Source organism: Glycine max, chromosome 14 (assembly GCF_000004515.6).
Source record: "Glycine max cultivar Williams 82 chromosome 14, Glycine_max_v4.0, whole genome shotgun sequence".
In the NCBI taxonomy this organism is placed as follows: Eukaryota; Viridiplantae; Streptophyta; class Magnoliopsida; order Fabales; family Fabaceae; genus Glycine; species Glycine max.
The window spans coordinates 3,986,325-3,998,320 of record NC_038250.2 but is presented as its reverse complement, the minus strand read 5'-3'; the positions used below and the strand labels follow the sequence as shown (position 1 = coordinate 3,998,320).

The following is an 11,996-nucleotide window of genomic DNA, read 5'->3' as shown; positions in this document are numbered from 1 at the left end:
CAGAAGACCTTAGAAAAAAATATTTAATACATTGATTTTATAAAACTTTATATAATCTGTAACGGAGGAAATATCTTTTAATAAGATCTAAAACAAATCCCTTATTGCTTGTGTTTACAGTCTCAAAATATACACAATTTACTAAAAGAAAACTAGAAGATAGAGGGGAGAAAAAGCTTTTTGAGTTATGATGAAAGGAATCATGATTATTTACCGGAAACTAAGAGGTTGAGTGTGAGGCAAGTTGTGTTTTTACGAGATCTAGTCTAGTCTAGGAGAATAAGAAACCTGGAGTGTTCACGTGCCAATCAAGAATCTTAAAGCCCCCAAAATCCAACAACTAATATATATACCAAAAAAATTCACCACTGTGTCATTCATCACCCATGACCATGATCCAATCCATCCAAATCCCTCTCTATAATGCCTTCATCAAAATCCAGTAGTAGAAACGAAACGATTGAGTAATCCTAACTTGATGATACTAGTCCTTAGTTGATAACATTGTTATCACATCAAACTTGCAATAACATAAAAACTTCCTTACAGTTCCTCTTTCTCTCTTGTCTCTCTTTCTTCCACCCTTCCCTCTCTTCTCGTCTTTACATCACACCCTCTTTTCCCCCCTTTGCCAAAGCTCTGATCTTGTCCCCCTCCAATCCCCGCTACTCTGCTTTTCTTGATCTGGGTGTCTCGTTCTCAGTTTTGAATCGTTTTTCTGTTCTGGGTCTTTCTCCTCTTCGAAAAAGATCTGATTTTTCGCCCTGTTTTGATTCGAATCCCTCGTGAACCCTCTTTCTTGATCTGGGTGTGTGGGAAACCGTTTTTATCCTTCAATTATGAGGAAAAGGGAGAGGGAGAATCCTTGTGGCGTGTGTGGCCACTATCACAAATATGAAGAAGGGGAAGTGTGTTCGATTTGCGGTCACCGGATTCCGGTTGGATCGGAGAAAACTTCGATACAAGTTAGTGCTTTTCCTTCCGTTGTTCTGCCGGAATTTCTTTACCTAGGAAGCTACGACAACGCATCACGCTCGGAGCTTCTGAAGACTCAGGGGATTTCTCGTATCCTCAATGTAAGAGGGTTGTTATTGTCTTTTTCAATCTGTGATTGAATCTGGCATCTTTTGCAATTTCAATTTTTCGATGATCATCTATGAATGTATGCATGTGTTGATGTTTACTGTGGAATTGTGGGGATGCTGGTTGGTTAAATGTTTCGGGGTTTTGTTTTTGGGTTATTATGTGTTCTTGTTTGAGGTTTCAGTTTTTATTGAGTAATTGCAGGTGGTGTGGTTTAGGTTAAGGGTTTCCTTAACAATACTCTTCTAGTTTCTAAGTGGCCAATGATGTTTGAGTCTTTATTTTCTTATACTGATTTTTATTGAGTAATTTGTAGGTGGTGTGGTGTGGTTTGGGTTAGGGGTTTCCTTAACAAATACTCTTCTAGTTTCTAAGTGGCCAATGTTGTTTGAGTGTTAATACCTTTGAATTTTCTGTTTGTGCAGACCGTCCCTTCTTGTCAAAATCTCTACAAGAACTCGTTTACCTATCACTGCCTCCCAGATGACAAAACTTTGCCATTTGATGAAGCAATTCAGTTTCTTGGTATGTTCTTTTGTGTTCATTATACTTATCATTTCATTTGCTTAGGTGCTTCTTTAACATGGATTTGAAATTTTTAATTAATACCTATCAAACATGATACTTGCGCATAGTATTGGAACTATTGGAACGTCAGCCTATTCTTCATGCTTTATACAAATAAATGATCTGCTTTGTGATCTTCTACATTTATTGCATTTGTTATTTCTTATTTCTCTCAAAAAAAGGTACAGGATATGTTGTATTTCTGTCATAGTGATTGATTGTTCTTCTAAAAGAATGAACGCATTTCCTTTTACGATGCTTTTTGCACTTCTACTTTATAGATTGCTCTATGAACCATCTAGTCAATTTATGTACTATTAACAAGCTGTAAATGGAAAAGAAAAGGCAATTGTAGAATCACATAGACCTGGGATGTTTGTTCTTCCACGTCTCAAACTTATCTTTGTACCTCCACCTCTCTTGTTCTTCTGAAACTATTCTCACTTATGTTGCAATGAGAAATTACTTCATTCTGTTATGTTTATCAACCACTCTACTCCTCTCTTTGAAACCAAATGTTGCCTAAAATTACAATTTCCCTTTTCGTCCACTTTTACCTATCCGCGAGTGTTCTCAAAAGTACCTGCTTAAATTCAATATTGAAGAAAGCTTCTTCAGCAATTTGATTATCTGAGAGCATCCCCGCCATCTATCAGTGTATCACAATGACTTGCTACATTTTTTCCCTCATCATCAGCATTTGTATCCATGACTTCAGGTTCTTGACATATTTAAGATTCTTTTAGGGGCTTAGACTTTCCCAGTAGTGCATAATCGAGTTGGAGTAAAGTAGAAAGCTTTAATCTATTTTTCTTATCAGTGAGCACCATACTGATTGTGTACTGAGATAAATACCATGGTGAATAGTGGCGTGGTGCCCCCACCCCCCAAATGCTATAGTGGGATACCAGATGACCACCATTTTGACTCCTACATAGATTTAAATTACACATATATATGCTGAAAAATAAACAAAAATACCTAAAATTAGGAAAAAGTCTGGAAACAATGGAACAGATTCAATTTCAATGTAATGCCATTAGTATAAACAATAAAGAAAAAGAAGTTTAACACTCATGAATCTGGAAATGCAAGAAAGCTTGAAGAGAAAAGAGAAAGTATTTGAAGAAAAAATCTTGGCCTGTCCAGCAAGGTTAATCTTCTATTGAAAACCGACTTGTCAAAATTGAGCGAAGTGGGAGACTTTATAGCCAACACCGACTCCATGCTGGCGGGAAAAACTGTTATTGGTTCATCGTTGAAGCCTTAGGTATTTGAAGCTGAATTGGCGCTGAAGAGAAAGTGTAGAGAAGCTAGGGCTGGCTGGGCACCAAATAAGAAAGTGTTGAAGAAAGAAAAGGGATTCTAAATATAACATTATAGGATTTTCCAATTTTACCCCCATAAAAAGCACAAAACAACACTTAAAAAGGGGGTAAAAATTCTCTTCTTGCCCGTTACGCTGGGAGCCGCTGCGGACAGTTGTGAAGGGCATGATCTGTGCTTCAATTAGTGCGGCAATGACTGCAACTAGAAATGTGATACAACGGCTTCACAAGGAGTGGGACCTACCCATGACACACTGTGATGGTGCAATCATGCCGCAAATGCGTGCTATTGACTATTCTGTGATAGACATGCTATGTGCTGCCTAGAATAGATAGAAAGTTGCTGTGGACCAGAGATCAGGGCGTGTGGACAATGACCCTTTGTTCTCTAACTCTGTCGGTAACTGTGGTGAGGTGATAGGATGTGAAACACACCCTAGATCTATAGATTTAATATGACCAGTTGCCAAGGAGAGAGAAAAAGGGGTGGCTGAATTTTTTGTTGTTGAAAATATATAGTAATTAATGAGAGAAAATTATGAAGAGCCCCAAAAGTTAATGTTCACGAAAAGGAAATAAAGATATTATTGGTTTTACAAACATCATCTTACAAATTTCTGTTGTTAACAATATATTTTAGGTTATTTTAGATGTTGATCATGAATCTTATGCTTTGTGATGTTTTGATTCAAGATTCCAAGATAGGTCTTTTGATTCACAATTTGATAACTAGTACCTAGAGGGAATTGTCGTTCTATCCTAAATTGTCTTTCAAAAGGTCTAAGCCTTATTGAAATTGTGATAAACTTGGTAATTTTTTGTGGTTTTTCACCTATTCTCTAACCATCTTTTCACTCTGCTAATCTGCCCCCATCTTTTCTCCTCCAGTATTGTTAATAGTTGATGGGGAGACATGTTTGTGGGCTTGTATTGTAAACTTTGTTGTATTTCCATCATTGCATAATTAATCTCTAATAAATTCTCTAGTATATTAGGCTTGATTTGAACTTTCTATCTCTCTAAATTTTTTTCTCATTTGGTTTAGTTTAAATGGCTGCTATTTATCATAACATTCCCTGTTTAAGTTTAGTTTTAGATTCTAGTTTGCATATATTTGTTTTTCAGAATATAATCAGCCTAAAATGTTGACAACATTAATGCAATATATGAGTAACACTTCCTATGCTGTTATTCCCTGCATAGAGTTATAACATTTGATTTGGCTAATTAAAACTAACTAGTAATCAATAGTTTCTTTATTTTACTATTGGCAATACTATTTTCTCTAATATTTCTTCCTTTTTACCCTTGATAATGGAGTGCTGTGTGCTTCCTTTGCAGAGCAATGTGAGAAGGATAAGGAGCGTGTTCTGGTTCATTGCATGTCAGGAAAGAGTAGGTAAGATATTGCTGCAAGCGTGCAACATGCTATCATAAGCATGATGGTTACATTTGAACTAGTTAGTGATGACCCTCATAAAATAAAAGGGAATTGATATAGGTTATTGTACTGCAGCCTTTCAAATGAGGAATGCAATATAAAAATGTTATAATTTTCTCTGAATAACATGTATCCTATGGCAGGTCTCCAGCTATTGTGATTGCATACTTGATGAAGTCCAAAGGATGGAGACTTGTACACAGTTATCAGTGGGTAAAGGAACGGAGACCTTCTGTTGAATTAACTCAAGGTATGTTTGTTTACTGTTTCCATTTTTGCTTCCAGTCTCCAGTAAAGCCATCAGATTGCAGTGTTGGTCAATTTAAGACTCTTATCTGGCCAAGTTATTTATTTGAAGACCATTATGGAAACTTCATCAAACTAAAAGGAAAACATTTGCACTTCCAATCTGTCCACTTGTTTGACCATCTATTCGCTATTGTTTTTCCTTTGTTAAGCCCCTTGTTTTCTGGTGACCCACTAATGCCTGTTTGCTGGTTGGGTTTCAACAAAACTCTTTCTTTGTGCCCTTGTCTGTCGTAGGACTGATTCATGCACACATCGGTGTTTCCATTTCTCTCCTTTTTTTTTTGCTGTCATGTACTGCACTTCACAGGTCACAGGCTCACAGCTCACTAAATTTGATTGCATGATTATGTTCTTATTATTCCATTTTGTTTTTTCTATTAATTTCCATCACCTTTGTTTCTGTCCCTTATTGTTCCCTTATACTTCTTGGCTTCTGTCATTACATTATGCTTTGGATAAATAGTGTCTGGACTCTGGACTATGTCATTTTTTACTATTAATGGCAATTCTTGTATCTGTTTTCCCACTATATTGTTTTTTGGGGTCATCCAGGATTGACAACTATGTTTTCACATGCATGTTTACACCATGGACTGTTTCTTCAAAATGAAGCAACCATTTTCATACAGTAATAGGATACCAAGGTTTTTACCCTTTGGTAATAAACAAACCATCCTGTTGGAATTGGTGTGATATTACTCGTTTCCACTTATGTATGTTTTTTCTATATCAAGTAGTGAATAATTTCAGGGTTTGGTTGCCTTTCACGAGGCTAATTATCATCTTTCTAACATCCATGCTTCCTCTCTTAATATAGGTGTGTACCAGCAGCTGCAGGAGTTTGAGGAAAAGATCTATGGACGGATCGATAGTGGAAGCTCTCTGGTGCCTGGTTTCTTGCCTGCAGCACCTCCTTCAATTAGCTTTGGTTTTCCAAAGATCAATGATCCAGCTCAACTTCCCTCATTCAGCGCTGGAACTCCTTCAATCTTCGCGCGAGCACCTCTAGACATTGCTCCTACCGAGTTTACATTTGGTGCAGGTCAGACTCAGAAGAATGTGGCTGGAAATCCCTTTAATGCAAATCCAGCAAATCCAAATGGCACTGATATCCAAATGGATGGTTCTTGATCCTTCACCGGCCACTTGTGTGATTAAGCTGCTTGACAATTTGTCTTGTGGTAAAGTTTGCAAGGTACCACCACCAGGCTGCCATATTTCAAGTCAAGGTGCAATAATCACAAGTGACTTGTCAATTCTACACCAACTTCTTTTTTTCCCATGTTTTTCTCAAATCTTTTCATAGTTATCTCTGGTTGTAGTATTGAGATACAGCATATTTTTACTGGCCTCAGTTGTTCTGCGCGACAATATCCAGTTTTCAATATTAGAAGCAAAATCTTATCTACAAGGTATACAAATAGTAAACAATCCAGCTTGTGGAACCGCTGTTTTAAAATATAGAAAAATTCATGGACCAGTTTTTGAAATTCATCATCAATTTCCCCCCTTTATTTTTTATCACCGTACCAAAGTAACCATAAGATGCTCTTATTATTTGAGACTGAATATAATTTTCTGATCTTGCGTTTTGTCATAGTACGTAAGCATGTTAAATTATTCACGTGGAACCGTCAACATTTCACCAGTTATGCCTCAGTCATCTCACCATCAACGTCAATATTATTATGTACTCTATCATTCACTTTATTCTTAATCAGTCCCAGCTCAATAATATATGGTGCATTAAAGTCATGTTCTGCATTTATGGCTGAGTTCCATGCAAAAGCCTTGACAATTCATTTAATAGTACTTGGCAATCACCATTTTCCCGTGGTTTCCCTCCTCTCCTGTTGTCTCAAAAGCATGAACAAGTTCCTCTATCTGTTCTATATTTCTTGCCCTTTCGGTCTTTACTCGTTCAAGTGTCTACATAGCATTTCAAAATTACACCAAGTTGAAGTGTGCTTTCTTTCTCCTGCAATACTAAAATTGCATTTCTATGTTTTCTTTAAAGGGAGGATGAGCTTTGATACAAGGATTAAATGTGTGTTTGATTTTACGTTTGAAAACTTTTAAATGATTATTGAATAAAAAAAATTTGAATTCTTACTTCTCATAAAACATGGATGAGAATGTGTGTCTGTTCTAATGTTAAACTACAGACATCCAAAGTTGCCATCTCATGATTTGAATGTCAAATATTTAAATCTTGGAAATAACCTTCCAGTTTATAAGAATAAGGTTGGTAAGCTTCCGGTTCATAAGAAACAACCCAAGTTGATAGTTTTTTTTTTTATGATTATTGATAAAAAAAAAAAAGTTGTATGAAATCTTCTTTGCTCTTATCGTTTTTATAAAATTGTGAAAATGCAAAATAAAAATATAACTCCTTATCAAACAAGAATAAACTTGTTTTTGCTATCATTTTTTTAGTTGGAAGCTAATATATGCTTGTAAGGTTGCCTCTCTCGGCAAGAAGTCTTTCAATTTTGAGCATAGGAGAAAACATTTAGGAAGGGAGTGGGGGACCCGTGCATATAAATAGTCTTGTATCTAAATAGTATAGGAAAATCTAGTGTGATTAAATATGAAAAAGAGTGATGAATAATAAAACAGTTTTATTATTTGTATCGTATATTAGGTGTTGCATATTTTTTTCTGATCAAGTTAGAATAATTTTATGCTAGTTGATTAACATGTTTGATTTTTTTTTTTTTTGGATAAACAAATGATACATATATAAGTAATATAAGTGCACCAGGAGTGCTGGACTACATAAAGGACTAGATCACTCCAGTACGAGGTAACAAAGTCACCACCAAAAATAAACACTAAGCCACTGACTAGGCACCCACATCAGAAAAAATCCTGCAGCTAACTTTGCCATTAGCATCTTTGCATATGCATATATGAATCCCATAGTACTGTACTGTCTACTGTGAACCTCAATTTGCATATTTGCCCACCCACCTGGCAAATATAGTAAGAAAACCTGCAAGTGAGATGTGCCCTCCTCTTGGCTATTGCAAAAAGTGCAATTTGCATCAGCCAAGGTTCTAAAAAAGGTTCTGTTTTGTCTGCACTCTACCCTGCATAACTCTCCACACTAAACCCTGTATCTTAGAAGGAACCGGAGTGCTCCATATTAATTAACTAAGAAGCTTTTCCTCCTCCCAAACTCGTTGCATATAAATAGTCTTATACCTATAATATTTCCCAAAATTAAAGGAACAACTTTTCTTGTTTTGTTTCTGTTGTCCTTAATAAAAACCCTTCGAGAACTCATGCGGGTTTCATCCCCAACAAAAGATTACCCACACAATCTTGTTGGTTGCTGTTATCTTAATAATTTCACATATATTCACTTTCTCCCTTCCCAAATAAACTATAAATAGTATAAACGATATAAAACTATAGCTAATGAGTGGGAAGCTATATAACTTGCTCAAAAACAAAAAACGTATCCAGCAATCCTGCCACTTTTACAATTCACTGTAAAGTACACTGTTCATCAATTATGAATTTTTATATTAAAGTTAAATCGATGATTTTTATTACAATTATTTTAAAAATCATACTGAAATGTCGCCTAATTAATAATGTAAAAATATTTCCAATAACATTGTCTTAAAATGAAACTCTATCCTTGTAACATATGAACGAGAACATAAAGGGGATTAATGAATCTTATGTACTGACTTTTTTTTAATTAATTTTTTTTAGGTAAATTGAATCCTAAGTATTCATAAAGTTACGATAAACCTCAAGATTCAAAGAAATACACTTATATATATATTATCTACGGACAATATTCTTATTTCAGCAACAAAAATCAAACTCAATTTATTTGTGAGATGTGAGTTCTTATATACCGACTTTATCACTTAATGAAATCTAAGTGAACCAATATGTTTTATTGGTATAATAAGTTTCTACTTTAAAGTAAAAATAATAAACAGGAAATCGTGATAATTTACAATGTCAAAAGCTTTTTTTATTTTAAAAAAAATGATTGATGATCTGTTTTGTGTATGAACACACTGAAATGATTTTGAGTACAATTGAAAATTAGATGCGTTCACGCATTTGTAATTGTTGGAAGAAGCTCAATTGATACATATTTTAATCTGATAAATCAAATTTAACACACATTATTTTAATTTGAGATCTTAATAACTATCCGATTTAAATCCATTGGTTACAAAGCATTTGACTCCGTAAATGCGTGTAATTTCTGAGTGCATGCAGGCTATCCAGATCAATGAATTAATACACCATTATTTCTCATCATTGAATGTGCATTCGTGCACGTACAATGCTACAGAAATTGACAACAGCATAGATAGAAAGCTTTTAACCTGCATTGCAGTGACCTATAATTGAATAGCTGGTGAAGTAATATTTTAAGTGGATTGCTATATAGCTGTTCACCTAGCTAGCTATAAATCCATGCCAAACGAAAAGGAAACAACATTTTCAAATCGCAATAGTATTTTTATTTTCTGGATCCTACATACATTTACTCAACCAAGACCATAAAGAAGACCGAATAAAATTAAGCTAAAAAGCCTAAATGAATTCCTCATATCCCACAAAGAGGACCCCCCCAAAAAAAGAAACAAAAACAAAAACAAAAACTGGACTCAAGACTTGCCAACAACTTGAAAACAAATTAATTCTTATTCTAGCTAGCATGTTTGGAAATTCGTTGGGAAACGAAGGAATCACATTTAGGACACTGAAGCTATAACTGCTAGCTTATGAAAATCACATCCGAAACGTGAAAAATCACATCTGAGATGCGAAACCAAATACATCAATGCCCCAAGACATTGACATTGTTGTTTGCAATATTAGGAGAGTCATTACCATCATCATGATGGAAATGAGAAGCAACCTTCTTCACTGCAGCCTTGAAAGTGTCATCAATATCACCATACAATCCAAGAGAGTCATCTTCATCCGTGCATTCTTCCACTCCTCCTTCCGGGTGGCTGGATCCGCACCCTTCACGAGGATCTTCGCGCCTCACGGCATGAATGATCGGTTCATCGTCGTCGTCGTCGTCGTCATCGCCGGCCTCGGTGCCCTTCATGCACCACATGCTAACAATGAGAACTCCAAGACCAAAAACGAGCATGCCTTTGGTATATTTGGCCATTGCTAGCACAAGATATTGGTTCAGTTAGTTTAGTCTTTGAGAGGGACGCACAAAGTTGTTATAGGTAGAAAAGAGAACGTGGGGCAATTTAAAGGCAACGTTGTTTACTATTATGGGAGCAATATTTAAGGTTGTGTTTTAGACTTTAGAGTTGGAACTGGTCTTAGGGTAGATCCACTTGAAGCTGAAAAGATGTTATGTTGTGCGTAGTACAAGGTTCTAGCTACTAACGTGGGAAGTGAAGATCGGCTATTTTTAGGTTGAAACGTACGTGTAATGATGGTTAACGTTGTAAAAATTGCAACAATATGCACAAGAAGTTGCATCGAACTAAAGATGTGTCACTGTGCATGTTGAGCCACTTGTATACTTTTAAGTTCAACGTACTTGTTTGGGAAAATTTATTTATATGAAAATATAATGTTTTATTTCGGAAGTTCGTTTAGAAAATTGATACGCGTTGAGCTAGTAAATATTTTCGTAAAACTTGTGTCCTCATGTTAATATTATCAATTGTTTAGGGTGTCATTGATTTTTATTTTCATTTTCTATTTTTATATTTTATTTTTATTGTCTGAAAATTATTTTTATTTTCAAAAGATTAAAATTCTAAAAATATATTTGGTTTAACTTTTTTTTTTCTGTTTTTAAGAAATAAAAACACTGAAAATTTATGATATATTGATTTCTTGTCTTTTTTGTATTTTTAAATTTACTCAAAATTATATTCATTACCATCTTATTTTCATTTTACCCAAACTAATATTCCTGTTTTAAAAAATTCGACCAAAAATATTTTCATCATTATTTTCTATTTTCAGTTAAAATAAAAACAAAAAATAGACAAACCAAACACCTCTTTACATTCTCAATGAATTGTACATGAGTGTGATTAGAATAGCATTACATCTATCTTTTTTTTTTCTCTCTCGTCACTCTTCTTCCGAGCGTGTGTATATTATACAATGCTTATCGCCATTGGTGAATATATATATATATACTATTATTGTGATACGAAGCTTTTATATTGATCCAAATTAATTAAAATGCAACAGAATGGTTTTCATTAATTATATACTGTATAAAATACTTTCACCTCATTTAATTTTTATTTTAATAGAATAACAAACGGTGCCAGAGATTTTGTCCTTGCTCCCGACCTCTATAGTACTTAGATATAAGTACTACCTACCCAACTTAGGTTCCACCTTTCCAGCATCAATTTTCCTCAAAATTTGGTCAAATTTGAAGCCCATTCCATAAACATATAGCAGCTAAGTGAGCTAACATGAAAATCACGACGAATTGAATCGCTGACCCCATCTCATTTATCTACTTGTTATTATTAATTACTTGTAGTACATTAATTAAAGGTTAAGTTAGGCTAGAATAGAAGAATAGTGGCTTGATAGAAAGTTGAACTGTCTAGAGATTGTACGGGGCTGCCTGCCCAACGTTTAGTATCTTCTGTTGGGCCTTTGGCCCTTGTTTACACCCAAAAAAAGGGGAAATTTTATTAATTTATGTTTCATTTTGATCCAAAAGTTTTTCAATGCCACTTATATTGTACGATGTAAATAATTTAATTAGAAGAGACCAGAGGGTTGGTTTGGTTAATACTTAATACTTACTACTTAGTAGGTGGAAGCTATTGCACATATTTAATAATTTTTCATATCCATGGCACGTACTAGCTGTAGGAGGCAGTTGGTATCTATCTGATAGTTTGACACCAAAGTACCTACCCAGTTGTGAGCAATGGTGGCCACACCCAGCTGGCTGGGGTCTTCCATCAACCTCATGATTTTGTTGCACCTATTCTGCTTTAATGTTGCCAGTTGGAATTCGATATAAAGTAATGGCCTCTCTAACATGGCTTTGCACAACATTTACCATTTAGAAGATGCATGAACCCATATATAGCTATATTTATATTCTCCGCTGCCATCCTCATATACACCTTACCCAATATCACACTGTATGTGTTCATTTTGACAAATTTTCCTTGGTACATCTTGCTTTCTTAATGAAGTATTTTATTTTTATAACTACCGTAATTAAAGTTATTGACTCTAGGATAGAATCTTAAGGTATCTTGACAAGT

At 34.9% G+C, this 11,996-nt stretch overlaps 1 protein-coding gene across 1 annotated transcript; it reads left to right on the top strand.

Moving 5' to 3' along the window:
- Positions 1-240: 240 nt before the first annotated feature.
- On the top strand, positions 241-6,136 carry LOC100806021 (protein-tyrosine-phosphatase IBR5). The gene is made up of 5 exons (XM_003545567.5): positions 241-1,076; positions 1,509-1,608; positions 4,320-4,377; positions 4,563-4,669; positions 5,546-6,136. Exons 1-5 carry the CDS (start codon positions 840-842, stop codon positions 5,857-5,859), a joined length of 816 nt encoding a protein of 271 aa, XP_003545615.1. The 5' UTR covers positions 241-839; the 3' UTR covers positions 5,860-6,136.
- Positions 6,137-11,996: the final 5,860 nt, after the last annotated feature.